Here is a 26,244-nt window from a genome sequence, read left to right on the forward strand (position 1 = left end):
AGACAATTGTGTGTGATAATTCACTAAGCAGTTCCATGCCATGCACGCACATTCACCAAGCAATGATTCATCAAGAGTTGTGAGTATGCACAAAGGCTTAGCCACACGAGTGTTTTGAGTGTGAAAAGTAGAGACAAATGTGCTTAACTGGAGTGCTTCAGTGAACCAAAATGTTATGTTTAATCCAAGCTGTCATTGAAAATTATGTTGCAGATACTTTCTAAGCAGACCTAAGTTCACGGTATATGGTTAATCAGGAAAAAGAGGTAAATTATAAAAGCCTGAATGTTACTATAAGCCAAGTATATTATGAACCTGTGATACCTGGAGGAGAGCCCATGAGTCTTCCAGATACATCTGATCCTGGTAATTTCCTCTTTAGAATTGGAACAATCTTTTCATCAAAGTATTCCATGGCCATGGAGGAAATATCCCTTAACTCCTGAAGTACTTCATGAGCTCGCTGAGGGGTTTTGGTAGAATTGACATATCTCAACACATAATAAATCTCATCGATCACCTAAAATGAGGAATTCTTATTAGTACTTCCTGTTAAAAACAACAACAACAACAACAACAACAACCAAGTAGTTAAGTAGGGTGAGAAGAGACAGACGGTTTGGCTTTCCTTCTGGCCTTCTTTGGGGGTGGCCCAATGGTGGTACTCACAGGCCACTCCCTGACAGTGCTGAGAGGACCATGCAGTGCAGGGGCCTGAACCTAGACCTACCACAAACAAAGCTCTTTCCCGGGCCCAGCTTAGGGCTTACTCCTGGCTTGGCACTCAGGGGTCACCCCTGGCTGGGGTCAGGGGACCATATTTGGTGCCAGGGAATCAAACCAGGGTCAGTGGCTGTAAGGCAAGCACCGCAGCCCCTTTGGCGATTCCTGTAAAGACTTAAGAGTAATGTAACTCCTACTCCAGTCACGAAGAATGAAGCTGCCCAGAATGTAAGCCTTTGGGTTTGTTATGCTTTATATATTTCACACTTCCATGAAACTGGAGGGGGTCGTGCTAAGTGATGTCAGGAGGAGAAACAAAACCTGAGCGATGTCACTCATATGGAAGAAACAAAACAAGGGTTTTGTGCAACGAAACAAACCCACAGAGCAGTCTTTCCCAATGGGGCCAGAACCACCGCCTATGGCGGGGCAGAAGCCAGCACTGAGTTGTTATTTTCTTTCTGAAAAAATGGGGGCCAGCCTTGAACTCTGCCTTAAACTGATTGGGAGTGGGGAATGGGCATTGTTCCAGCCTGGATCTGTTTCCATGGCGCCTCTTTCCCACCGACCCCACGTGCTCTGTCCTTCACAGGTTTCTCTAAGACACGTAATAGCTGAGATCCCCGAAGATGCTACTATCCTGTTCTCAAGGGTCGTGAGAGCACTTCTTTGGTTTAAATAATGACCATGATAGCAACAGGGGCATAGGGGCAGAGAGGCAATACAGCAAGCAGGGCACTTGGCTTGTACACTTGGGTTTGATTCCAGCATCCCATATCATCCCCCAAGAACTGCCAGGAGTAATTCCTGAGTGCAGAGCCAGGGGTAACCCCTGAGCATTGCAGAGTATGACCCCCAAAACAACCAACCAAACAAAAAGAAAAAAGAAAAAGAAACACAAGGACATAAGAAATTTGAGGAGGACAAAGTTCTTGCTCTGTCCCCGTTTCTGAATCTCCTATAATAACACAACCTCCTCAGGCATTTTGTCCCTCAGCGTCTATCTTGGGTGGCTATTCTTAATACTTCCCACGTCTTACCACAGTAATGAGAGACAGTAATTCATCTCTGAGCCCTCTGCATCATTTTATGTTTTGTTTCTGAGCCACACTCACTGGTGTTAAGGGTTCACTCCTGGCTCTGTGCTGTGGGATCACTCAACTCCTGGTAGAGCTCAGGGGAATATATGGGGTATCAGAGATGGAATTAGGTTGGGCTGAAAGCAAGGCAAGCACCTTAACCCCTATACTATCTTTCCAGCCCCTGAAGCCCTCTAGTGTCGGCTTTAGTTCACTGGGTGCAGGCTAATCAACCAAATTCGTCACCTGCTTAACTTAAATATTCTTGAATGCTTCTACATTTATCTAGCCATTACCTAATTTATCTAGCCATTACCCAATCTTGGACTGGAATGAAAGCACAGCGGGTAGGGCGTTTGCCTTGCACGCGGACAAGCTGGGTTCGATTCCTCCATCCCTCTCAGAGAGTCCGGCAACCTACTAAGAGTATCCCGCCTGCACGGCAGAGCCTGACAAGCGACCCATGGCATATTCGATATGCCAAAAACAGTAACAAGTCTCACAATAAAGACATTACTGGTGCCTACTCGAGCAAATCCCTGAACAATGGAATGACAGTGCTACAGTGCTACCCAATCTCATAATGTTTTCTCTTGTCCTTTTCCCAGGCATCAAAGTACCTCTGCAGAAATAAACAATCTAGCAGAACATTGTTGGACAACCCACAGTCCTAAACATTTCTTCCACTCTTGATGACACAGGATATTCCCTATCAGTTGACCCTCAGTGCCAGCAAGAAGTAATTAGGAGACCAGAGAGATAGCTAGCCTTGCACGTGTCCGATACCTCCAAGGTACAAGTTTTAATATCAGCTCAAAGGTTTAAAAAATGTGTTATCTACACATAGTAAGAAATGATATCATAATAAAAAGTTAATAAAAAATATGTATGTATTAATGTTCCCATTCCCAATGATCCTTTATATTGACAAAATTCTATGTGTTATATGGTGTTATGATATTAGTTGATGGTAGCAGTTTTGTACTTATCCAAAGCTTTTTTGGCCAGGCCATAAAGGGCAGGGACAGGGAGTGTTTGGCGACCGCTCCTGGCAAGGATCTGCAAGCAAAGCACACACCCCAGCCTTTCAGCCTGGGCTCCTAGTTATCTTATACATAGGGAACTCACAGTCATATTCTGCTCCCTCAAATCCCCAAAGCTAGGCAGCTACATCCCTGTCTAACTTCTTTAAAGGTGTCTCCCCACTAGTCTGTTTTATTCAGTGTTTTCATGATCACGCTGGTGATTCTCTTCTCTGAACTCAAAAAATGCCTCGAAGGGCTGGAAAGGAGGTACAGGGTGGAAGGAGCATCCCCTTACACGGCCACATGGTTCTGAGCGTCGGGGTGCTGTGCTGGCAGCCCCCGGGATCATGTTCTCATACCGACCACTGGCCTGGCTGGCCTACCATCACCATGTGAGGCTCCACCCGGCAACTGCTGGCAGCCCCCTCCTCGCAGCCACCCCCCAAAAAATACAATTCAGAGGAAGAGGACTCTGGAAACTCAATGAGATTAGTCTCTTTCTTCATTTTATTTTCTGGGTCTGTGTATGTGTGTATATGTGTGCGTGCGTGGGCGTGTGTACTGCCAACCTGAGTTTGATCCCCAGCATCCCATATGGTGCCCCCCAACACCCCGGAACTGCCAGGAGTAATTGGTGAGTACACAGCCAGGAGCACTGTACAGTTCTAAGTACATGCAGGGAGTAGTCACTGAGCACCATTGGCTGTGGGTGCCCTTATCCCCAAGAAAGACAAAAATGATTCATGAGTTGTACTGATTCTGGGACCAGCGTAGTAAATAGAGGAAATATCCTCAAATAACCTTGATTTTTAAGAGTGCCTTCACTTTACAGGCAATTTTAATTCTTATTTCCCCCTTCTTTGGGGAAGGTGTCCTGAGCACTGCTCAGGGCTCTAGGGTCACTCCCAGAGACGCTCAGGCCAGCTGGTTCAATGTCTGACCTGGGGATGCGGCGCTGCTCAGGCCCCGCGGTGCTGGGGCCACCAGGCGGAAGGCGGCACTGCCCGCCATGCAATGCAGGGTCAAACCAGGGTCTCCTCATGCAAGGCACGTGCTCCAGTCCTGTGAACTATCTCCCTGGACCCTGAAGTAATTTTAGTATATAAGCTGCCCACAAACACAACGTTTTGCAAATATTCAATCAACTCAAATTGAAGGTTGTTTTTCAAAACAGCTGATCTCTGTACAGAAATACAGAAATATATCAAGAAATAAAGAGACCTATCCCAGACAAAAGAACAAGCTACCTACGCATAATCCTCAACTGGACTCTGGACGGAGGGGAAAAAAAGTACAAGGAAAGGGCTACCCGTCACTGGAACAGTCAACAGCAGGGACTATCCATATCTTTTTCTAGTACATTTCCCAGAATAACTACTTGTTCTTTGTTTGCACGCCCTAGGGTATGTGTGAACTGCTAACACTGACCATGAGAATTTGCCGCAATAACTTTGACTTACGTATGGCAGACAGAAGTGAGGGGGGAAAAAAACCCACAGAAATGCGTCAATAATCTAACTACTAAATTCTGAAGATGGGCCAAGGTAAGAACCTGTGCTTCTCACCTTAATCTGTGTCTTTTTTTGTAAATAAGGTTGAATTTTTTTAAATACAAGCCACTCATTTGCCCTGGTACCCATGGTGGTCTGAGTTAACTAGCTATGACAGGCCATGGCCCATGAAGGTAAAAAAACCATTCATTATGAGCCCCTCACGGAGAGTCTGCTGATCCCTACATAGATAAAACTGACAAAACACCAACCAGGCTGAATTCTTTTTTCTTTTTTTTTGCTTTTTGGGTCACACCCGGGGATGCATAGGGGTTACTCCTGGCTTTGCACTTAGGAATTATTCCTGATGGTGCTCAGGGGACCATATGGGATGCTGAGAATCGAACCTGAGTTGCTGTATTACCACTCCAGCCCCCCAATCTGAATTCTTTTGACAGATTTAAGACCCCATTTTAAACTGCCAACAACATTTTCTTATCATTGATCCTAACCAAGCACAGAGAGCCAACTTCTATAAAGTCCCAACATTATTGCAAGCCATAACGGCTGTAACAAACTTAGCAACATTTACTGGAAACAAACGACTAAACTGTCTTGGAGACTATGAAAACTGATGAGTTTTCTTAATATTCGTATCACAGCAATGAAGTATGTAATCAAATCTATGTAGTTACATGAGATAATGAGATAACCTTTATTACTAGTTTAATGATCTTATCAGGAACTCCTCTAGCTTGTGAGATGTGGATAAAACTCTGGCACATATTTTTAACTAGGACTTTTTTTACACTATCCTAGAAAAGCATTTGTAATTATTCTGGAAGAACTGAGGATAATCAAGGAATATTTAAAATAAAATGGTAACAGGCCCCTCCCCCCCCAATATCACACAAAACTAAAAATATGTAACAAAATAATGCCCATGTTTATCATTGACCAAAAATAATACAAAGAGAACATTCAAATTTTAGTACTAATGAATTTCAGCCAAGTTAAGGGGCCCTTTTGTCAGCATCAACTAAGTAGAAAAATGACCAAGACCCTTTCTATTCTTCCAATAGAAAAAGTTACGGACACAAAAGAGAAAAAGACAAAAGCGGAAGGCTGGGGCTGGTGATGTGGTTCAAGGGCAGCAGGTGCCCTACAGGATTCCCAGCCGCTTCAGGAAGCCCAAAATACAACAGAACGGAAAACAAAACAATACACACAGATTTCATCTGAACACATTCATTTAAAAGAGGTAACGCTAAAGGTATGAGCAGAATGCTGAATGTGAGGGCCTTCCTTCACGTGACAGCAAGCGAACCTCAATAAACGTGTCTTTCTGTTAAACAGCATTGTTACTTGGCTTTGTGTAGTTATACAGTTACTTACTTACTCTTGTTAAATCTGGAAAGTTTTAGGTTGCCTTCATGAAATATTTCTGAAGAAAACAAGAACCCAGTTTGTCCCTCCTACACTACCACCTCCTCAAAATTACAATGATCTTGAAGGCAGAGACACCATTTTGTTCATTGTCCGATCTCTGTTATCTTTTTGTTTTTGGTATTAGGGTCACATGGGCAGTGCTTCAGGCTACTCCTGGTTCTGTGCTCAGAGGTCCTGGTGGTACCCTGGGGACCACACACGGTGGTAGGAACTTATTGGCCCATTGGGCGGCATGCAAGGTAAATGTCTTAACTCCTGCACTATTTTTTGGGCCCTTTATCTCTGGTATCTTCAGAGCTCAAACTCAAAGTTTTTACTGAATTTGTAACGGGCTTCTCAAGGAACAGTACGGTTTCTTCTTACGACACTGGGAATCAAATCCAGGGCTTCACATATGCAAGGTACATTACTACCAAGCTATACCCCTGGCCAACTATAGTGTGATTTGTGTGTATCTGAGCAAAATTTTCAATATAAAGATCATATAAGTGACATATAATTCATTAAGTTACGATACAAACACATTCACAGAATCTTAGAGAAGTAGGAACAATCGTGATATTTAAAAATTTATTTTAGGGGCCAGAGCGATAGTACAGTAGCAGACTGCGCAATGGCTGACCTGAGTTTGATTCTTGATATCCCGAGCACTGTGAGGAGTAATTCCTGAGTGCAGAGCCGGAAATAACCCCTGAGCATTGCTGGGTATGATCCCCACCACCCAAGACCCGCCAAAAAAATTCACTTTAATACTGAGCAGAGAAGGCAGGAGTAAGCTCTGAACACTACCGAGTATGAGCCACAACAAAACAAAATAACAAAACAAAAACTGCATTATAATAATATATAGCTCGCACGGATTAGTGAGCAATCCAGCTGTTTAAGGTAATCAATTCCATTTTACCTTTCCTGGGATGAAGCAACAGAGGTTAGAATCCACATACTTCATGAAAGTCATATTTAACAGTGATAGTCTTGTTTCAACAGCAGCAAGGATGTCTGCATGACGAGCTAATGAATGGTTTCTCCGTTCTGACTCTCTCCTGTGATTGAAAGAAGCAACCATTATAGGAGTAGTGTCAACCAAGGTTAAAATGTTAAACAGTCAAATGCTTTACTAAAATAGCATTTATACGTGAATTTAGAAATCTACAATTCAGTCATAATTTAACCTTAGTAAATGAATTACTATTCAGAAATTTCTGCTAAGGATTCACTCATAAAATACCTGAAACATTTTTTTGTTTTGTTTTGTTTCTGGCCAAATTAGTAGCCTACTGGAATCAGATAAATAAAAGAATTACATGGGGACAAAGATGAGACTACATGTTTTGCTCAAAATCAATTTCTGACTGGGGCTGGGCAGAGAGTACAGAGGGATCGGGGTCTCATTTTGCAACAGCCAACCGGGTTCGATCTCTGGCACCCATAGGGTCCCCTGAGCACCACCAGGAACGATCCTTGAGAGCAGAGCCAAGAATAAGTGCTGAGCACAGCCAGTGTGGCTCCCAAACAGAGACAAATCATTGATTAGGACTAGAGAGATGGTACATGGGTAAGGTGCTTGCAGACCCTGGTTTGATTCCCGCCCCCTCCCCCGCCCAGCCTGTCGCTGAGTACCTCCGGGAGAGACCCCTGAGCATGGAATCAGCAATCAGGCAGATATGGACGCTTGCCAATCCCTGACCACCCCCCCACCCCCAAATTGTCAAGAGATGCTCAGATCCTTTGCCTGCCTCTGAACTGGGGTTTTTAATGTTGATCTGTTACTATGATCTGGATGCAAATGTCTTAGTAGCCACCTGAGCTTTCGCCCAGTTTTTGAGTCCATCTTTCCACTTTATCTTGAAGAGTACTTTAAGGTAGAGAGATCAATTTTGATTTATTTGCTCTTGGTGTCATCACCAAGAAACCATGACCAAGTCCAAATGCACGAAGCTTGTGGAGCAGTTTTTCTTTTGAAAGCAGTATTCTGTGAGTGCCGTGGATCAGACCCAGGGCCTCATACACGCAAGGCACGTGCTCTCCAGCCATAGCCCCAGCTCTCCCGGCTAAGATTAAGGGCACTGACATTTACGTACATCTCTGTAGGGCAGTCTGCATTCATCCTCTAGATGAGGAAGCAGGGGTTCAACGTCACTCCTGGTTTTGTGTATCTAGATGTATACTGGAAACTGGACTGCAAAGCGCGGGTCCTACCACAGAGCTATTCCTGGGCTGCAGTCCCCAGCCTTATTTGCTTACTTCTAGAAACTCGACTACTGACATTTTTCTTTCCAGCTCACACCTGGCAATGCTCAGGGGTTACTCCTGGCCCTGCAATCAGGAATTACTCCTGGTGGTGCTTTGGGGCCCATATAGGATGCCAGGGATTGAACATGGGTTGGCTGCATACGAGGCAAACGCCCTATCCACTGTACTATCGCTCTGGCCATGTCTACATTTTTTCTTAATTTCAGGTGAGGCCTCCCAACAAATGCTCGAAGGGCTTTGGGTGACTCCTGGAGAAACATGGCCCGGCTGCTTGGGCCTGAGCGGTGCTGCTGGGGGCCAGCGGTGTTGCGAGCCATTAGAAACTGGCCGAGCTCAGCACAGCTAAGTGATGCCAGGGATGGAAACCGGCATGAGCCGAATCCTCTGACCCAGCTCCCCAGGCTGCTTCCCCAAAGCACTTTTATTTACTCCAGTGACGTGTCTTGGCTTCCTTTAAAAAAATTTTGAATTAGAAATAATTTTCTTCTTTCAATTTAATTCCATGGATTCTTATAAGCAGATATATATTTGTGCCAATTATAAAAGCACACATTATATTTGTGCCAATAACACATGTTTGATTACTATTACCTCTGTAGGCAAGTTTTGAAATTTGGAAATTAGAATCCTCCAACTATGTTTTCTTCATGGTTGTTCTGGTTATTCTGAGTCTTTTGCATTTCAAATGAAACCTGAATCCTTTCAGTTAAAAGAAAAAGACAAGGGGCTGGAGCGATTGCACTCCAAGTGCAAAAGGTAGGGCGTTTGCCTTGCACGTGGCCAACCTGGGTTCGATTCCTAGCATCCCATAAGGTCCCCTGAGTACCTCCCGGGTAATTCCTGAGTGCAGAGCCAGGAGGAGTAACCTCTGAGCATCACCAGTTGTGACCCAAAAAGAAAAAAGAAAAAGACAAGAGGGGCTGGAGAGCAGGCTCAAATGTTAAGGAAGCCCAAGTCAGACACCCAATACTGCAATACTGCACGGTCCCAGGTACTGCTAAGTGTGGTCAAAACCCAAAAAAAGGCATGTCGGATTTTGACAGGGATTATACTGAATGTATAGACCAATTTGGGTTGTACTTCCATTTTAATTGAAATCTTCCAGTTCATGAACATACGTATTTCCACTTGTCTTCTTTTTCATATTTTAAAACTTTTTTTTCGGGGGGGGAGGACCATACACCTGGCACTGCACAGTGTGGAGTTCCTTTTACATCTTCTGTCTCAATATGGAGGCCATTGTGTTTTCCTGCCTCACTGCCCAGCTGAAATTTCAGCAAAATGTACAAAAAAAAGGACAATCTGGGAACCATTATACAATGGGTTAGGCATTTGCCTTGCATGTGGCAGGCCTGGGCACCACCCTCTGCTACAAAACCTTTGAAATTCTTCTTTTTTTTTCAAGAACATTTTTTTTTTTTTAACTGAATCACCATGTGGAAAGTTACAAAGCTTTCAGGCTTAAGTCTCAGTTACACAATGCTCGAACACCCATCCCTTCACCAGTGCGCATATTCCACCACCAAGAACCACAATAAACCTCCCCCCTACCCCACCTCTGTAGCTGATAAATTTCACTTTATCTCTTTACTTTGATTACATTCAATATTTCAACAAAAAACTATTATTGTTTGGAGTTCCCCCCACCCCCCCAAGTCGGACCTGCTGGAAAGGAAGCATTTGATAATTTGTTTTCCATTGCTGAGAATGAAGAGATACAAGGTCGTGTGGCCACAATAGTGGCCTCGAAAAACCTTTGAAATTCTTAACATGCAAACCTTTGAGTAATTAAAAAAAAAAGTTAATTGCGGTAATATGAGGTAATATGGTGGTTAGGGATTTATCTTGTGTTCTGCCAACCCCAATTTGATCCCTGGCACTATAGTTTCCTCCTAGCATCCCTGGAAACAACCTCCAAGCTTCCAGAGCTGAAAGCAGACACTGAGCTCAGCCAGGTACGGCCCAACCCCTATCATACCCAATGAAACCCCCGACGAGAAATCATTGTCACTCTCACCGTAACGTACCTCGGGAGTTGTGCTTTAACTTGTTTCTGACATAGATTATGGTACCTCTCCACTTTTAGAAATCCCTGATTTAACATTCTCTGACAGACCAAGTCCATTCTTTTACAAACCTATGGGAAGAAAGGAGAAAACGAGTTTGAAAAATAAAATAAAGCAACAACAGTGAACTTCCTCATACCAGGTGGCTGAAACTTCTCTGTGCTAGTCTCGTTCCCCATTCTGCTGACTGAACCTCTGAATACTAGTACACACTGGTACTGCTCATTGCAATTCTTACAATACTGCACTGAGAAATTAGTGTTCTATGGAGCACTGTCGTCCTATTGTTCATCGATTTGCTTGGGCGGGCACCAGTAACGTCTCCATTGTGATACTTGTTTTTACTGTTTTTTGTCATATCAAATACGCCACGGGAGTGTTCTATGTAGGCAAGAAATATTTCACTCCTTCACTTATTTGTTAAATGTTCTGAACATAAACTTACTACGGTCAAAAGACAACATTCCTAAAAACCAGTAGAAGACTAGTATCAAAGTTTTTTTGTTTTGTTTTGTTTTTTTGCTTTTTGGGTCACACCTGGCGATGCACAGGGGTTACTCCTGGTTCTGCACTCAGGAATCACCCCTGGCGGTACTCAGGGGACTATATGGGATGCTGGGAATCGAACCCGGGTCGGCCGCATGCAAGGCAAACGCCCTACCCGCTGTGCTATTGCTCCAGCCCCTAGTATCAAAGTTTTCAATGATCTGAGACCAAAAAAAAATTATTTTCTTCAGCAAAAACATACTTTCAAACTTGTGTCTAGTCCCTTATAAAGTTTGTATGCTTTATTACCAGCATGAGCTCTTTGTTGCTGTTGCTGTTTTTGGGTTACACCTGGCAATGCCCAGGAATTACTCCTGGTGGTATCTGGGGGCCATATGAGATGCTGGGGATTGAACTCTGGGTTGGTCACATGTAAACCAGGTGCCTTACCCGCTGTATCAGCCCCTTATTTCCAGAATGAGAATTCTTACTGACTTGGTTTTCGGGTTCACCATGGAGTGTTCATGATGGCTAGTTCATATACTAGAGCCATACCCTCTGGAAGTATTTACCTGTTGGGTGGCCCCACAGGACAGGGAGGAAAAGGAAAGGAAGAGTGGGAGGCGGGGAAGAGACCAGTGAGAAGCCACAGGGGCCTGTGAGGGGGTTCGGGCACAGAGGTGGTATTACGGAATACAGAGCCAAGTGTCCAAACCACAGAGTCAACGACACTGAAATCAAGAAACCCAAACGTTAACAACTGATTTATTTTTATTTTTAATTTTTATTAAAAATATGGCAAGTCACAAAGCTGTTCATCATACAGTCGTTTCAAGCATTTTAGTGTTCCAACACCACCAGTGTGACCGTCCCTCCACCAATGTCCCAGTTTCTCTCTCAATCCCAACCTACCCCCTTAGGCACATAATAAGTTTACTTTATATTTCTTATTCCAACAAAATTTTAAGAAATGGCAAACAGAATGATCAAAAAATAAATCAGTAGGAGCCAATTTGTGATTACTACTTAATTTTGACCTATATAAATAAGAAAATTAAAATCATTTAATATAATAAAATGCCTATTCTCATTTACATACATTTGTTTTCAACTCTGGAATCTTAAAGTATATTACACTATATTTTATTTTATACTTAGATCTCATTATGGAACTAATCATATCTCACCTGTCATTAGTAAAACATTTAAAGCAGTTGTGTTAATATATTTTGGAGTTTACACGGAATAGGCGAGGCCTACATATGTAAACTTCCCCCCTACACTTTATATGTGGTTTACAAAGTGTTCATGATGGTCTGTTACAGGCATTCAGTATTCCAACACCAATCCCACCACCATTACATCTTCCTCCCACCACTGAATCCAATTTTCCTAACCACCCCTTAAATATGCCCCCAGAGCAGCCACCAATAACTTATTTTATATTGCCAATAACCAAACCAAAAGCTGTCAAGAGGGCAGGCTGGGGAGTGGGATGGGGTGGGGGGGGGAATACGGGAGGGAACCAATATTGGTGGAGGGAATTTGACACCGGTGGTGGGATTGGTGCTGCAATACTGTATGTCTAAACCTCAACTATGAATAACTTTGTAAATCTGCTGTAGCTGTCATCCTGTTGCTCATCGATTTGTTCGAGTGGACACCAGTAGTGTCTCTCATTGAGAGACTTATCGATACTATTTTTGGCATATCCAATACGCACGGGTAGCTTGCCAGGCTCTGCCATGCGGGCTTGATACTCTCGGTAGCTTGCCGGGCTCTCGGAGAGGGTCGGAGGAATCGAACACGGGTTGGCCACGTGAAAGGTGAAAGCCCAACAGCTGTGCTATTGCTCCAGCTCAACTTTGTAAATCATATTATTTTAATTTAATTTTTTAAAAAGTATTTACCTTTTAGGCATTGTAGAACCTCAATTACTTTCAATTCTTAATGAACATGTTTATAAATAATAAAAGCACAGACTCCTAAGTCAGAATGCCTAATTGTTTTTTGGGGGCTATGTGTATTTGGAATGGAGCGATAGCACAGTGGGTAGGGTGTTTGTTTGCCCTGCACACGGCCAACCTGGGTTTGATTCCTCTGTCCCTGTTGGAGAACCCAGCTAGCTACCGAGAGTATGCCCCCCGAACAGCAGAGCTGGCAAGCTCCCCGTGGCATATTCGATATGCCAAAAACAGTAACAAGTCTCACAATGGAGACGTTACTGGTGCCTGCTCGAGCAAATCAATGAACAATGGGACAACAGTGTGTGTTTGGGCCACACTCACAGTGCTCAGGGGTCCTGGAGAATCAAACCTGGGTTGGCCACTTACAAGGCAAACACTCTGCCCACTACACTCTACTTTCAGCCCCCAGAATGGCTAAATTTGTTTCCAACTTTTATGCAATCTTCGCCAAGTTAGCCACTGAAGCTAGAACCAACCACCTATAAAATGTTAACAATATCTGCACGGACATCACTGGAAGTTAAAGCAATAAATGCCAAATCACTGGTAAAATCTAATGTAAAACTATTAAATTCTGTTTAATTTTAATATTAAATCAAAACTTTCCTTCTTGTGTTTATTTTTCCAAGACACCCCTCATCTTAATGAACCTTACCACACTAAATCTGTTCCTTGAACCCTGAGAATTTTGCAACGACTCAGCTAACAGAATGTTAATGCTCACTGTTCAGGAAGAGATGGCGGCTGGCGCAGTAGTGTAGCAGGTAGGTGCTGGCGCTGCGGGCAGCACAGCCGGGTCTGATCCCTGGCTCCCCACAGTTCTCAAGCCCTGCCAGAGCACAGAGCTAGTAGCAATCTGAGCAATGCTGGGTGTGGCCCAAAATTAAAACCAAAATGAAAGTGCAACAAACTCAGATAAATCTGTATCAAGGCCAATCATTTGTAGACAGGGGCAGTCTTATATTTCCTACCTCTCTGAGCACCCAAACCCAAGTGTCTGACAAATACATGTTAAAATAAGATGCTGAATCATCTGAAATGACTTTAGCTTTTCCCTGAATACAGAGGGATATTTCACATATAGGAAAATACAATGTAGGGATAATTTAAGAACCAAAATTCCAATGAAATGGATTAAAGCTTAGAGCTCAGGGGTCACTCCTGGAGGGCTCGGGGGACCATACGGGATGCCAGGATTGAACCCAGGTCACACTAGTTATTTTCTGAATCACAGTATGCCAACTGGAAGATACTAAGGAAAAGAGTTCTTTTAGTTTCCAACACAAAGTTCCCTATTCATGCTGAGAAAACTTAAATTATCTTAAATATGAACCTATTTATGTTATCAACATTTGCTCAATTAAAAATAACCAATAATATATATATATATAAACTTTTCTTAAAACAAATATTTAATGAGTTGTTTTGGGGTCACAGAGGGATTGAATCTGGGTCTCTCCCTTGAAAAGTTTACCTTTTCATTTGAGGTCTCTCTGGTCTGATCCTAAATGAGTTACTTTGTTTGTTTTGGGGTCAGACCTGGTGATTCTCAGTGCTAGCTCCTGGCTTAGCTCTAGGAAACACTCCTGGTGGTACTCCATGGACCATATGTGATGCCAAGGATTCAACTGGGTCAGCTGCCTGCAAGGCAAATGCCCTACCAGTTGTACTATCTCTCTAGCCCACTTTTGCAAATTTCCTGGAAATGTGCTTTAATAGAACACATAAGAATTTTTATTTGTTTCTCCATTCAACCCTCTGGGGCAATTCTTGCTTTATAAAATTCTAGAAAACACACTGGTATGATAGGAAAAAAAAAATCACGTGATTTTTAGCCACTGGAAAACTCAACAGCATGCTTTCATAATGACAGAAAATATGAGTAACATCTTAGTACTGTGCTGAAAACATTTTAGATTTTTATCAGAACCGGGTTCTAACCAACTGCGCTAACTGGTCAGACAAAAATATCTGAGATTTTATAGACTCCCTCTGAGATCCCTGGATCTTACTTCGAGAAACTTGTTCTATCTGAATAGCCACAAGGCCATAAACACAGGCACTGAAAATTGTGGAGGGGCTGGAGAGAGAGAAGGCTTGAGGTGCTCCATGCACGTGACCTACCCCACTCTGGTCCCTCAACACCAGATGTACTGTCCCCCCGCCCCTGCCTCCAGCCAAAAGAAAAACAACCCCGAAGTTTGCGTGAGGAAAGAAATAAATCTGTACTATATTGTTGGAGGAAGGAAAAGTCTTTGTATGATTAAGGGGTCCAAGAGCAGGCTAGACTGCCATCTTTCATAACAGAAAGTATCAGTTTAAAGATAATCAACTCAAAGACTGGAAAGGGGTCGCTTAAGGGAACAAAAGGTGGGAGTTATAAACCCCCCAAATCTTCCATTTTGTTCTTGTTAAAAACTATTTGATGTGAAGCACCACGTAGCATAATCTGGTGAAAACGATGGTCTGGTCTTTGTGGACATTCTGGTCTTTGTGGATTCCATGACCTCTGATAAGTTGAGATAAAATAACAGAACTAAATTTATGTGGCAATTGTTTTACAAAACCATTAATTATGCTGTATGCTTTAAGCTTATGTAGTGCTATATGCCAATTATGTCCAAAAAACTTGGAAAAGTATGTTTTCAAAGAAGAAATTTTAAAAGCTGGAGACAGTATAGGATATGAGGCTCGCCTTGATGTGGCCAGCCCTGGTTCCCTCTGCTCTGCGTCTGATCCCCAGGGCGCTGCTAGGGGTCACTCCTAAGCACAGAGCCAGGAACAGCCCCTGAGCACCACTGGATGTGACCCCAACACCCCCCAACCCTCATCCAAGAAAAAACTCATGAAAAACCAAAATACTACTGTAATAATTTTGAAAATATGGCTCATTATTTATCACGAATTTTGCTTCTAATTAACTATCTAATTATCTGATGGCTTCTCTCTCACTCTCTTGGGACCGCACCTAGCAGTACTCAGGGGCCACTTCCAGTGGAGGACTATGAGATACGAGTTATTGGACACAGGTCAGCCACATAAAAAGCATATGCTGAGTCATCATGCTCGCTTAGCTGCCCATAGATTGCTAATTTTAATAATACAGAAAAAACATAAGTACTAACTGGCAGATGAAAATATAAATAAACAAGCAGGTAAAATCGAAGAATGATTTCAGGTGATATTCACCTCCGAAGAAAGAGGGGGCAAGAATTGCTAACCTAGAGGTGACAGCAAACGAAAAGGCCCAAGCCTGGAATGAAGACACCATTAGCAGGCAAACTCCTGAAGCTACATCAGATGGGGCGGTGAAAGCTGAGGAAGAAAATCTCCCACGGCTCAGGCAGGAAAAAGCAAATGAGAAATGATGTATTTTTTAGTGGGCGACACTGGACAATACTGTGGGGGCCCTCCTGGCAGGGACTGAGCTGGGGGCTCCAACATGCAAAGTGTATGCTCCAGTCCTTTGAGTCATCTCCCCAGCCTCCCAAAATAGATAACTTAAAACACCATCGCCACCAACAAAAAAGATCATCAGATCTTTGAGAGATCTGTAATTGGGGCAGCTTATTTATTTTTGGGGTAAAGGATAAGGCTCTGAAAGTTTCACACAGAGATAAATGTAAACACTGTAGATGAATACCAAACAAAGACGTGAAACATAAATGAAGCTTCAACTGTCACTGGCTATTATTATTATTATTTTTAATTAATTTTTTAAAAAAGCTATCTGATATATTTTATCTGTATTGACAGTCTTTTTTGTGTGTGTGCTTTTTGGGTCACACCTGGCGATGCACAGGGGTTATTTCTGGCTCTGCACTCAGGAATTATCCCTGGCGGTGCTCAGGGGACCATATGGGATGCTGGGAATCGAACCCGGGTCGGTCGCGTGCAAGGCAAACGCCCTCCCCGCTGTGCTATCACTCCAGCCCCAATGGCTTTTATTATATCACTGAAAGTTGGGCTGCAGAGATACTACAATGGGTTATGCACACGATACGCATGCAGGGGGCCCAGGTCTAATCCCTGGCACCGCATGGTCTCTAACACCAAGCTGGGAGCAGCCACTGAGTACCCCGTCTCCAAATTATTACAATGGCTTTTAAGTTTAGGGTTATTTTGCCTTCTCTGGTTTGAGGGCCACACCGGCTACGCTTAGGGTTGACTTAGTTTTTCACTGATGGATCTTTCCTGGAGGAGCTTCAGGGGCCATGTGAGGTACCAGGAATCTAATTCAGTTGGTCACGAAGAAGGCACGTGAGAGATAGTACCTACTGTACTATCTCTCCAGCCTCTAGTTTAGGGATGTTTTAATAATTCCCCAAGGCCAAAGGGAGAAAGTCTTATCTTCCTGATTATTAAGTCAGTATAAATGTAGCAATTTTGTGACCTACAAGAGTAAATAAAACTCTGCAGTAGAATATACAAATATGCACAAACTGCGCCAGAGAAATAGTACAGGGGTCAAAGCATTTACCCTGCACGCAGCCGACCCCAGTTTGGTCCCTGGAACCATATATGGTCCCCCTGAAAACTGCTGGGAACAGTCCAAAGCTCTTGGGGAAAAAATGAACCAAACTCCAGAAGGAATAATCAATCTAGAGTGAACAGTGGGCCCCTCTGTTATTTGCTACTCTCATATGACAGAGCAGATATATTTTTCCCCATTATTAAATATTTCTTAATTTTTAATTTTATTAAAAAATTTTTCTAATTTAGCAGTAATAATAAATTTTCTTCACCTGCATTTGTTAAGCAACCTTTTAAGTTGTTGCAGAACAATGGTCTTTATTAATATGAGACATGTATGCCATAAATCTGTGAAAACCACAATTCTATTATACCTATTCTGTTAAGTGGGCTGAGTGCATTATTGTATGCAGGGGGTCCGGGTTCAATGACTGACAGGGCACTGTCCCTTAAATACTGCCAGGAGTTATCTGCAAGCACTGAGAAGGGAGTACCCTGAGCAATGCTGGTGTGACCCAAAAAACCAAAGAATCTCTAATCTTTCACATATTTTCCACATTTTGATCTTTGACAATGAAACAATGAAACGGTCTTACCATACATGATGTCCTAGTTTTAACTGGTAACATTTCTTTCCCAGATAGCTTCGGTTTCTGTTAGAATTCCTTTATTTTAAGATGCCGGAGAGCCTTTAAGATATTTTTTAAATCAATAGAGGCACTTCTAGGCAAAACATTGCCAATAAATATAGATATAAGTTGACCAAGAGAATCAGATTTCAAAAATGTTAAAATAGGAAACTATTTGTATCTTCGAATTAAGAAAACATTTTAACAGGTCCCCACTTTTAAGAAATAATCTCTTTTGTTTTGGGGGCACAGCTGGTGGTGCTCAGGGCTTACTCTTGGTTCTGTGCTCGGGATCACTACGGCCAGGTTGGGGGACCATACTGGACGCCAGGGATGGCACCTGGGTCAGCAGTGAGCTTGTCTGCTGTGCAATATATCGCTCCAGCTCCAAGACCAAATATTTACTGGGTTCCTTTGGTACTCTACAGACTCAAATGAATCAATTATTTTACTTCTAATTAATTCAGAAGTCACCATCAAAGATTAACCCTTTGGATTAACAGACCTACCGGCTTGATCTTCTTGTCTGTGTTCCTTTGCTCACTTCCACTCTGAGGGAGCCTGTGTTCACTCTCCAACATGTATTCCTCCCCCCTACCTACCCTCACATCTTTCTTTCTTCTTTTCTTGGTTTTTGGGACACGTCTGATGTTCACATGTTTCTAAAAAAGTTTCAATGAAAGAACTTTTTTCCCTTCAAAATAAATAAGTAAATAAATAAATGAAACAGAACCGCTATCTTTTCTTTTTACAGTGCAAAAACGAAAGCCGTAAGAAATGATGTGACTGGGGCCAAGAGCAGTATGGGCTTAAGGAGCCTTGGTCTGCATGCACCAACCTCAGTTCCGGCCCAGGCACTGGCACTGCGAAGAGCCTCCTGAACTCTACCAGGAGCGCCCCCTGAGCACAGACCCAGGAGTGAGCCCTAAGCACTGTTGGGTGTGGGCACTTCACAAAAAGAAAACATTTTTTTGGTGAATGGTTTATTCAAGCTCATCCTGTTATTCAGTGACTTTCAAAATGGGATGTAAAGGAGGGATCTTCCTAGGGACCACACCAGATCTTCCTAGGTACTCTCAAAGCTCAAAAACCAGAAGTGAATTATGAGGAAGTAATCAAATAAATCTGCATTACTGAACATCTGACAGGACACCTGGCCTGGAATCTTCAAAACAGTATGGATTTTAAAAGTGGAAAGACTACTTTAGATTAAAGAGTAAATTTCAAGATCTCTACAAATTCTCCTTTCCCAAAGCTTTTAGGAAAATCTGTCACTGTCACTCCATTGCTCATTGATTTGCTCGAGCGGGCACCAGTAACATCTCTCCATTGTGAGACTTGTTGTTACTGTTTTTGGCATATCGAATATGCCATGGGTAGCTTGCCGGGCTCTCCGAGAGGGGCGGAGGAATCGAACCCACTGGCTGCGTGCAGGGCAAACGCCCTACCCACTGTGCTATCGCTCCAGCCCAGGAAAATCTGACGAGAAAACATAATGTTAAATCCACTGAAAATAATAATACAGTGAGCACATTACAAAAAAATATTTAGGGGTAAAATGTCATTGTATTTATACATCTTATTTAAGATGGTGGAACTCAGCTCTACAATAAATTCCTCCCAGGCTGGTGACTCTCCTTCCTTTCTCTAGACTTCTGAATAAAACTATTTCCAAATATTTTAAAAAAATGAGGGAAAAAAAGGGTGGAAAAGGAGCCAGAGAGGTTGCATAGGGGAGGAGCTAAGGCACCTGCCGCATATGCATGAGGTGTGATTTCTGGCACTGCTTAGGATCCCCTGAGCACTGAGCCGAGGGCCAAGAATAGCTCCTGAGCACTGTGTGTAGCTGAAGTACCAAAATAAAGTAAAATGGTGAGCATATAAGTGAACTGTAAAACAAATCTAGCGAAAATAACAGGTATCATAATCCTCTGAAAAACGCACAACAGGGCTGGAGTAGCTCAGCGCTGTTTCTTTTGCCTTGTGTGAGGCTCTGGGTTTGGGCATCACCAACATACTCACAAAACAATAAATAAACCTCAACTATTTTGGTTCTTAATTGTCTTTTCCATGAACTCAACTTCCTCCTGTGATTAAAAATATAGCTTGCCACCTTTCCCACAAAGACATTTAAATTTTTTTTCACAGAAAGGTTTATTTACTTGGAGTGGACTATGTAGAACAGAGAGAGTTTTCAATTATTTTACCCTTGCTGACAGTCACTGATCAGGACAGCTGAAAACTACTGACCTTACACTCTACAGGCAGAAACAGAACTCTCAATTATCTGCCAGGAGAATTACAAGAATCCTTTAAATTCTCGGGTTACATCCTCCCCCAAATAAAATATAGTCACTTTAATATCAGCCTGAACAAACAAGTAGGACGAAAGTCTCTTTTTTCAATGCTCAGGAATAACTCCTGGCTCTACATTCAGGATTTACTCCTGGCAGTGCTCAAGGGACTATATGGATGCTGGATAGAACCCAAGTGGACCACACACAAGGCAAGACCCCTACTCACTGGACTACTGTTTTGGCCCTCAGAAATCTATAATTTCTGTAATATAAAATTCACCCTAAGAGCTAGATAAGCCTTTCCGATGTCTCAATCTCTATCGCTGTTCTCCTCAACACAGGAACTAAATGTTATTTATAATGAAGGCACTCCTGAAAATGGCTACTTTATTAATTATATGTACTAAAGCTTTATATCACCTTATTGGGATTTTGTTTTATGGGCATCACCCAGTGATGCTCAGGGGTTACTCCTGGCTCTGAGCTCAGGGGGCCATACAGGCTGCCAAAGATGGATCTAGGTTGGTTGTGTCCAAGTGCTTGGCCCACTGTACTATCTCTCCAGCTCCTCACCTTCTCAATTTTAATCTCATTTCATCAGAGTTCTATTTCAGTCACTCAGACGGTCTTAGAATGTTTAAATCATCTTGGCAAAACTGAAAATTTAAAAAAAAAATTACAAATACATATATAGCCTCACCTTTGTTGGAAATATTAACTTCTGTTTCAGTGCTGTGACAATCTGTACAGAGTACACTATTACACAACGGTACTGATCTACTGGCTGTGTACTCTAGGCAGGGGGAAACATTTTAAGAACTATTTTATTTAAAAATGTTGAGTACAAACATAGCACTGTCGTCCTGTTGTTCATAGATTTGCTTGAGTGGGCACCAGTAACGTCTTCGTTGTGAGACTTGTTACTGTTTTTGGCATATTGAATACACCATGGGATGGAGGAATTGAACCTGGGTCGGCCACGTGCAATGCAAACGCCCTACCCACTGTGCTATCACTCCAGTCCGAGTACAAATATAATATCACATTATCTATGAATTAAGGATTCATGAAGACTATGTTGTCCTCCTGGGGCTTAAATGTAGGGGAAACAGGCTCCTCCAAAGATAATCCCCAGTCTACCGGTGCAACAGGACCTTAGAGATGCTACCTATTCAGAGAAGAACAACTGAGTTACTGAGGTTCTAACACCTGAGAAGTACTTTGAAGGTAGGTGTTTTCTAGCAGAAGAAAAAAGTACATCCGTTTTTCTGATGTACTTACAGGGCATCTCCATCCCCCCCCCATCAAAAATTATGACACTGGAGCCAAGGAGACGGTTCAAAAGGTTGGCGTCCCAGAACTGACCTGGACGGCACATGGACCCCTGAGCAACACTAGGTGTGGGGACAATTAAGTCACCTTCCTCAATTACTTCATTAAACATCTTTTCTCCTGCTATGGAAGTCCTCCCACTTTTACAAATTGGATTAAAAACCACCTATCAGTGTTCTTGCATGAACTATCTGTATTTGTTATCTAGGTAGGTATATATATTATGTTTCAACCACGCTTCTGTGGTTAGGTTATTGATTAAACGAACCCTTCGTAGCAAGATTATAATCTGCAAGAATGAATTTACCCCCAATACTATAATGGGGGGCGGAGGATTGGGCAGACCATGCAATTTTCGGGGGATGGGGTGCCAGGGATTGATCCCAGGTTGGCCGAATGCAGGTAAGTGCCCTAGTCACTGTACTATCTCTCCAGCCCCAATAATATAATTTCTTACTGATAATCAGTTGAAGAACTTATTAAATCTATAACCTGGGGGTTGGAGAGACAGTGAAGCTCTTTTGGGCCAACAGTAATCAATGATAGTATTGCTAGAAACAAAATACTATTAACATTTCTGGTATTTTGATACTAGTGTTATTTTGACAGTTTTGACTCCTTCTCTCTGAATACATAATGGGAGTTTTCCAGAGACGTGACACATGATATTGTTATGACAGGTAGTGAAACACAGACTGTATTTCTGTGTGTTTTATGCTGGGTTCTCTGGTACTCAAGTGACATATAAGAGTGTAATGGTGTTCCCAAAATAACAATAAAGTGAGTGCTGGACAGAGCAAAGGATCTGAAAGGCACCTTGCCTACGTAAGGGAAAATATCACATTTCTATCTTCTGCCAATCAACTCAACCCTCTAACTGAAATTTTCTCATCGACCTGAAGAAAAGATGTGAAGAGAATTTTAGATGGAGCAATAAACCAAGCTACCAGGTACTGTACAGGGCTTCTCAATCAGGGGCCATATACTCCTTTGTGGGCCCCTGGGATACCCCAAGGGGACCAGAAGGGCCATGGGAAGGAATCAAGACCAGAAGTGGGTCATGTTGAAAAAGAGGATGACAAAACACTGCTATAGAAGTATCTCGAACCTATGCATTTGTTATCACCTAGACATTTTGTTTCAGAAAAATTCTGAATTTAATCTTTAACCAAATATATGTCCCAAATCCCAAACTCCTTTCTCTCTCTCTCTCTCTCTCTCTCTCTCTTCAGTGGGTGAGATCACTGGGCTCACAAGTCCAAGTTAGCTTTGATCTGCTCCCTAACAATGAGGTAGGATCTCACTTCTTAACCTTTGCCACTTGTCTGAAAGACTTTCATGCCTGTCAAGGGAGAGCCTTGGTGACATCAGCACAAACAACTAAAGTACATGTTTTGTCATGTCAAAAGTTGTGTTCTGCCAAATCATTTCAAATACTTTGGAGGAGTTAAATATTTTTAAAGCTATTTCTATGTAACCAGGATTTCCATGCTCTGGGTACATCTGGTACAAGTCTGTGGCAGGAAAAAACAAAACCCAAAAAACTCAGCATTCAAAAAACTCAACTCAATAAGACACTTGGATAATCCCTTGGAAACAGCCAGGCTGAAGAGTCAAATTTCAATTATTCATTGCAACAGGAGGCAAAGACCATCATCAAATAAATTACGTGTATATCTTAAAACAAAACAAAACCCTGTTATTTTAAGCAATTTCAGCTTAGAGGAAATCTTTTCAAGGAAATTCACAATAATAAGTACATGGACTGTGTGCCTACTTTAGGTGCTAACAATAGTTATGCTTGCTGTCCTTTTATTCTTTTTTAAAATACTGGACGTCCTTAGCGAGATGGAAGAAAACGGAAAGGAAAAACCTCCCACAAGTATCTGAGCACTACAAAATCTAACTTATCAAAGAGTTGATGTTTAGCTTTATGAAAACTAATTATGTTCTTAATACAATTCTCTTCTAAGCATATCTAGTCTTTATTTCACTGGGAAAACAATGAAAGGAACTATATAATTTATTTGCCATATAGCAGCATACTTTAAATGTTCCTTAATTTTTTGGGGGAGGAAAATCATTCCTTAGCTGCAAATGGCCATTTAAATGTAAAAGGCACGTAAAGCATCTCCCAGGCACTGCCTCTAGACTGCCAATTTCATAACGAGATTATAATTAAATTAATGCTGACATCTAGTGGTAAGAAAGAACGCTTTTCTTTAATAACCCTTGAATCATACCTTAAGATACTAAACCAAAGAATCTAAAACCAGACACTGTCGAATCCCTACACAAGATCTTTCCATTTAACCCTGTGGATAATTCTTCATTAATTTTAAGTAAAGAAAAGAATTAAGAAAATAGTTTCCCAGTATTGAAAGAGGAAAAAAAAAAAAACCCAAATCTTTGAGGCATAAAATTGCCTAAAGACTCTTTGGGGGGGAGGGGAGAAGGAAAAAAAAATCTTTGCTTTCAACTACGTAGTATTTGTGTTCTTCAAGGATAGAATATACGACTGCTTAAGAATTAAAGGTATAACGGACTACTTCACTGGAAAGAGATTATTAAACTGCTAGATGTGTTTTAATTCTGTCCTCAAACAGGAGCTGATTTTTCTCTGCACCCTCCCCTTTTAGAAATGTTTTTAGTTTTATAAAAAATGTGAAACGACTAATGAACAAAAAACTAGTTTTCTCCACTCTTACAAAACAGATCTGACCATCGCAAGCTGACAATGCTATTGTCTGGGTGAAAGACGCAATTCTAATGTTATCCCCAATCACCAGGACACCATGAACAGATGAATTCTCATGCACCATCTTTTGTAACAATTTGAAGGAATATTTAAGATTCGATAGAAAATTTGAGGATGGCACTTTGGGGAATTCAGGGACAGATCATTTTTGGAGGAAAAAAAAATTCACTTTTCAACCGAAGAATTTCCTCATTCAGCAGACTTGACATGGTTGTACTGCTGGTTAACTAGGGGTGGTTGTGGGGGAACTAGCAACCTGAATTTAAATAGAAAAGACTGCTTGAAAAAAACATGATGATTTCTTTTCAAAAGTACAATTATTTTCCATTTCAAAGTGCTGTGAGCCTTAAAACAAACAAAAACACAACAACAACAACAAAAAAAAACAAGCACTGCGATGAATGAGAAAAACCAAGGCACAGCACGTTCAGGAAAAAAAAAGGAAACACACGTCTTTGTCCTCTTATAAACAATCCCCACCACCGATTTAGCATGCACACGGAGTCAGCCTGCAATCACTCCAAAATGTCCACCTTCTCCAATTTCCTTACCATTTAAAAAACCCACACATTTATTACATTATTAATTTTTTTTTAACAGAAAGGAAGCAAAACAGGAGGCCTGAACAGAAGGTATCTGTCAAGCCCCCGCCCCATTACCCCCCGGAACCAAGTGAAAAATCCCAAAGGCAAGTTCACTCTTTTGGATAAATCAGGCCAGAGAGCTGGAGGGTGGGCGTCGGGATCACTAGTTAGGAAATTTCTAGAACCAAGCCGCCCCAGCCCGGCCGGGGGTAGGTGTGGGGGGGCAAGTTGGCTTCACTCTCGGGGGAGGGGGTGTGCGTGGGAGAGTCGGGGCGGGGGGGGGCCGGGAAAGGCAAATTTTTTTTTTGCAGGGTTCGACTTTATTTGGGGTCCACTAGCGGGGGCTGGGGACCGCGGAGACGCGTCCCAAGCCCCGGACGCCCTCCCTGGCTCGGGGAGAGGGGCCGAGCCCCCCCGGATCTCCTGCAGCCAGGGGGCTCGGCTTCCCGGCGAGGGGGGGCCTCCGCGGGCGGGGGCGGCGGCGGGGCCCGGCTCGGGCCGCCCGAGGGGGCTGGCGGGGCGCCTCCGGGAGGGTGGGCGGGGGCGCGGGCCGCTCCGACCGCCGCCCCCCGCCCGGGCGCGGGGCTCCCTCCCGCCCCGACCGCTCACCAGGCGCAGCTGGCTGATCTCGTCGTAGGACATGAAGCTGAGGATGTTCTCGATGGCTACGATGGGCAGCGCCACCAGCGTGTTGTGGGGAGGCAGCTGGTCGGGAGCCAGCGCCGGGGCGGGGGGCGTCTGGGAGCCCGGCGGCGGGGCCGGGGCCGGGGCCGGCGGGGGCAGCCGCGGGGCAGAGCCGACGGCCGGAGAGGCGCCGTCGTCGCCGTGGCCGTCGCCTCCTTCCTCAGCCATCCGCTCCTCCGACGCCGCCGCCATCTTCGGGGACTGATTCCTTCCCCCCACTGCAAGGGGAACACGGACACTTCCGCTACGTCACTTCCTCCCCGCGCCGCCCCGGAGGGGGCACCTGGGGCAGGGGGCGGAGCCAAGGGGGGGAGGGAGCCGGCGGGAAAGTGGGCTCAGCTGGGAGCGAACTGGAAAGGGGATCCTCCTAGGCGCCGCTATCTAAGATTGCAAAGGACTTGATTGAGAACCGGGGAATCCTTCCAGGGCATATAGGATTAACTTCACCAGGTGCAGTTTCCTAACCTGACAAAGGATGCGATGTTACATAATAGAGTGATAGAGTTAGGATGATTTTGTTGGCTTTTTTAAAAAGAAACTATTCTAACACCGTGGTTTACAAAGTTATTCACAACACAGCTGTTTTGGGCATTCAATTTTCCAACAGCAGCCCCACCTTCACTGCTGTCCCCAGTTTCCCACCCATCCCCCAAGCCTGCCCCCTTGGCAGGCACACAATGGTTGAATTGATATTGCTTGTTACAACAAAATGAAATTATCGAAAAATAGTTCAGTAAGAGAAAGTTTGTGAAAATTGTTATCTCTCACAATGGGGTTATTAAAGTCATTTTTCTGAGGATTTACCGTTGCTAGTTGAGCCTTCCATGTTACCGTTTTTTTTTTTTGCTTATTGAGCTTCGGGGGCTTCTATGCTACTTCCCCATCTATTTTGCTGTGGACCTACTGGGATTTCAGTACTGTGGAGTTTGGACGTGTCACACGACCACAT

General features: G+C 43.2%; 1 protein-coding gene across 1 annotated transcript in view; it reads right to left on the minus strand.

Annotated features, from left to right (window-relative positions):
- Nucleotides 1–25,502, minus strand: part of FBXO28 (F-box protein 28) — a 31,640-nt gene extending 6,138 nt beyond the window's left edge. The window contains exons 1-4 of the mRNA XM_055146865.1: nt 25,221–25,502; nt 10,047–10,156; nt 6,671–6,809; nt 325–520 (exon numbers count right to left, since the gene is read on the minus strand). Coding sequence (XP_055002840.1) covers nt 325–520; nt 6,671–6,809; nt 10,047–10,156; nt 25,221–25,487 — 712 coding nt within the window. The 5' untranslated portion in view covers nt 25,488–25,502. The remainder of the gene's footprint in view (nt 1–324; nt 521–6,670; nt 6,810–10,046; nt 10,157–25,220) is intronic.
- Between the last annotated feature and the right edge of the window lie 742 nt (nt 25,503–26,244).

This window comes from Sorex araneus, chromosome 9 (assembly GCF_027595985.1).
Source record: "Sorex araneus isolate mSorAra2 chromosome 9, mSorAra2.pri, whole genome shotgun sequence".
In the NCBI taxonomy this organism is placed as follows: domain Eukaryota; kingdom Metazoa; phylum Chordata; class Mammalia; order Eulipotyphla; family Soricidae; genus Sorex; species Sorex araneus.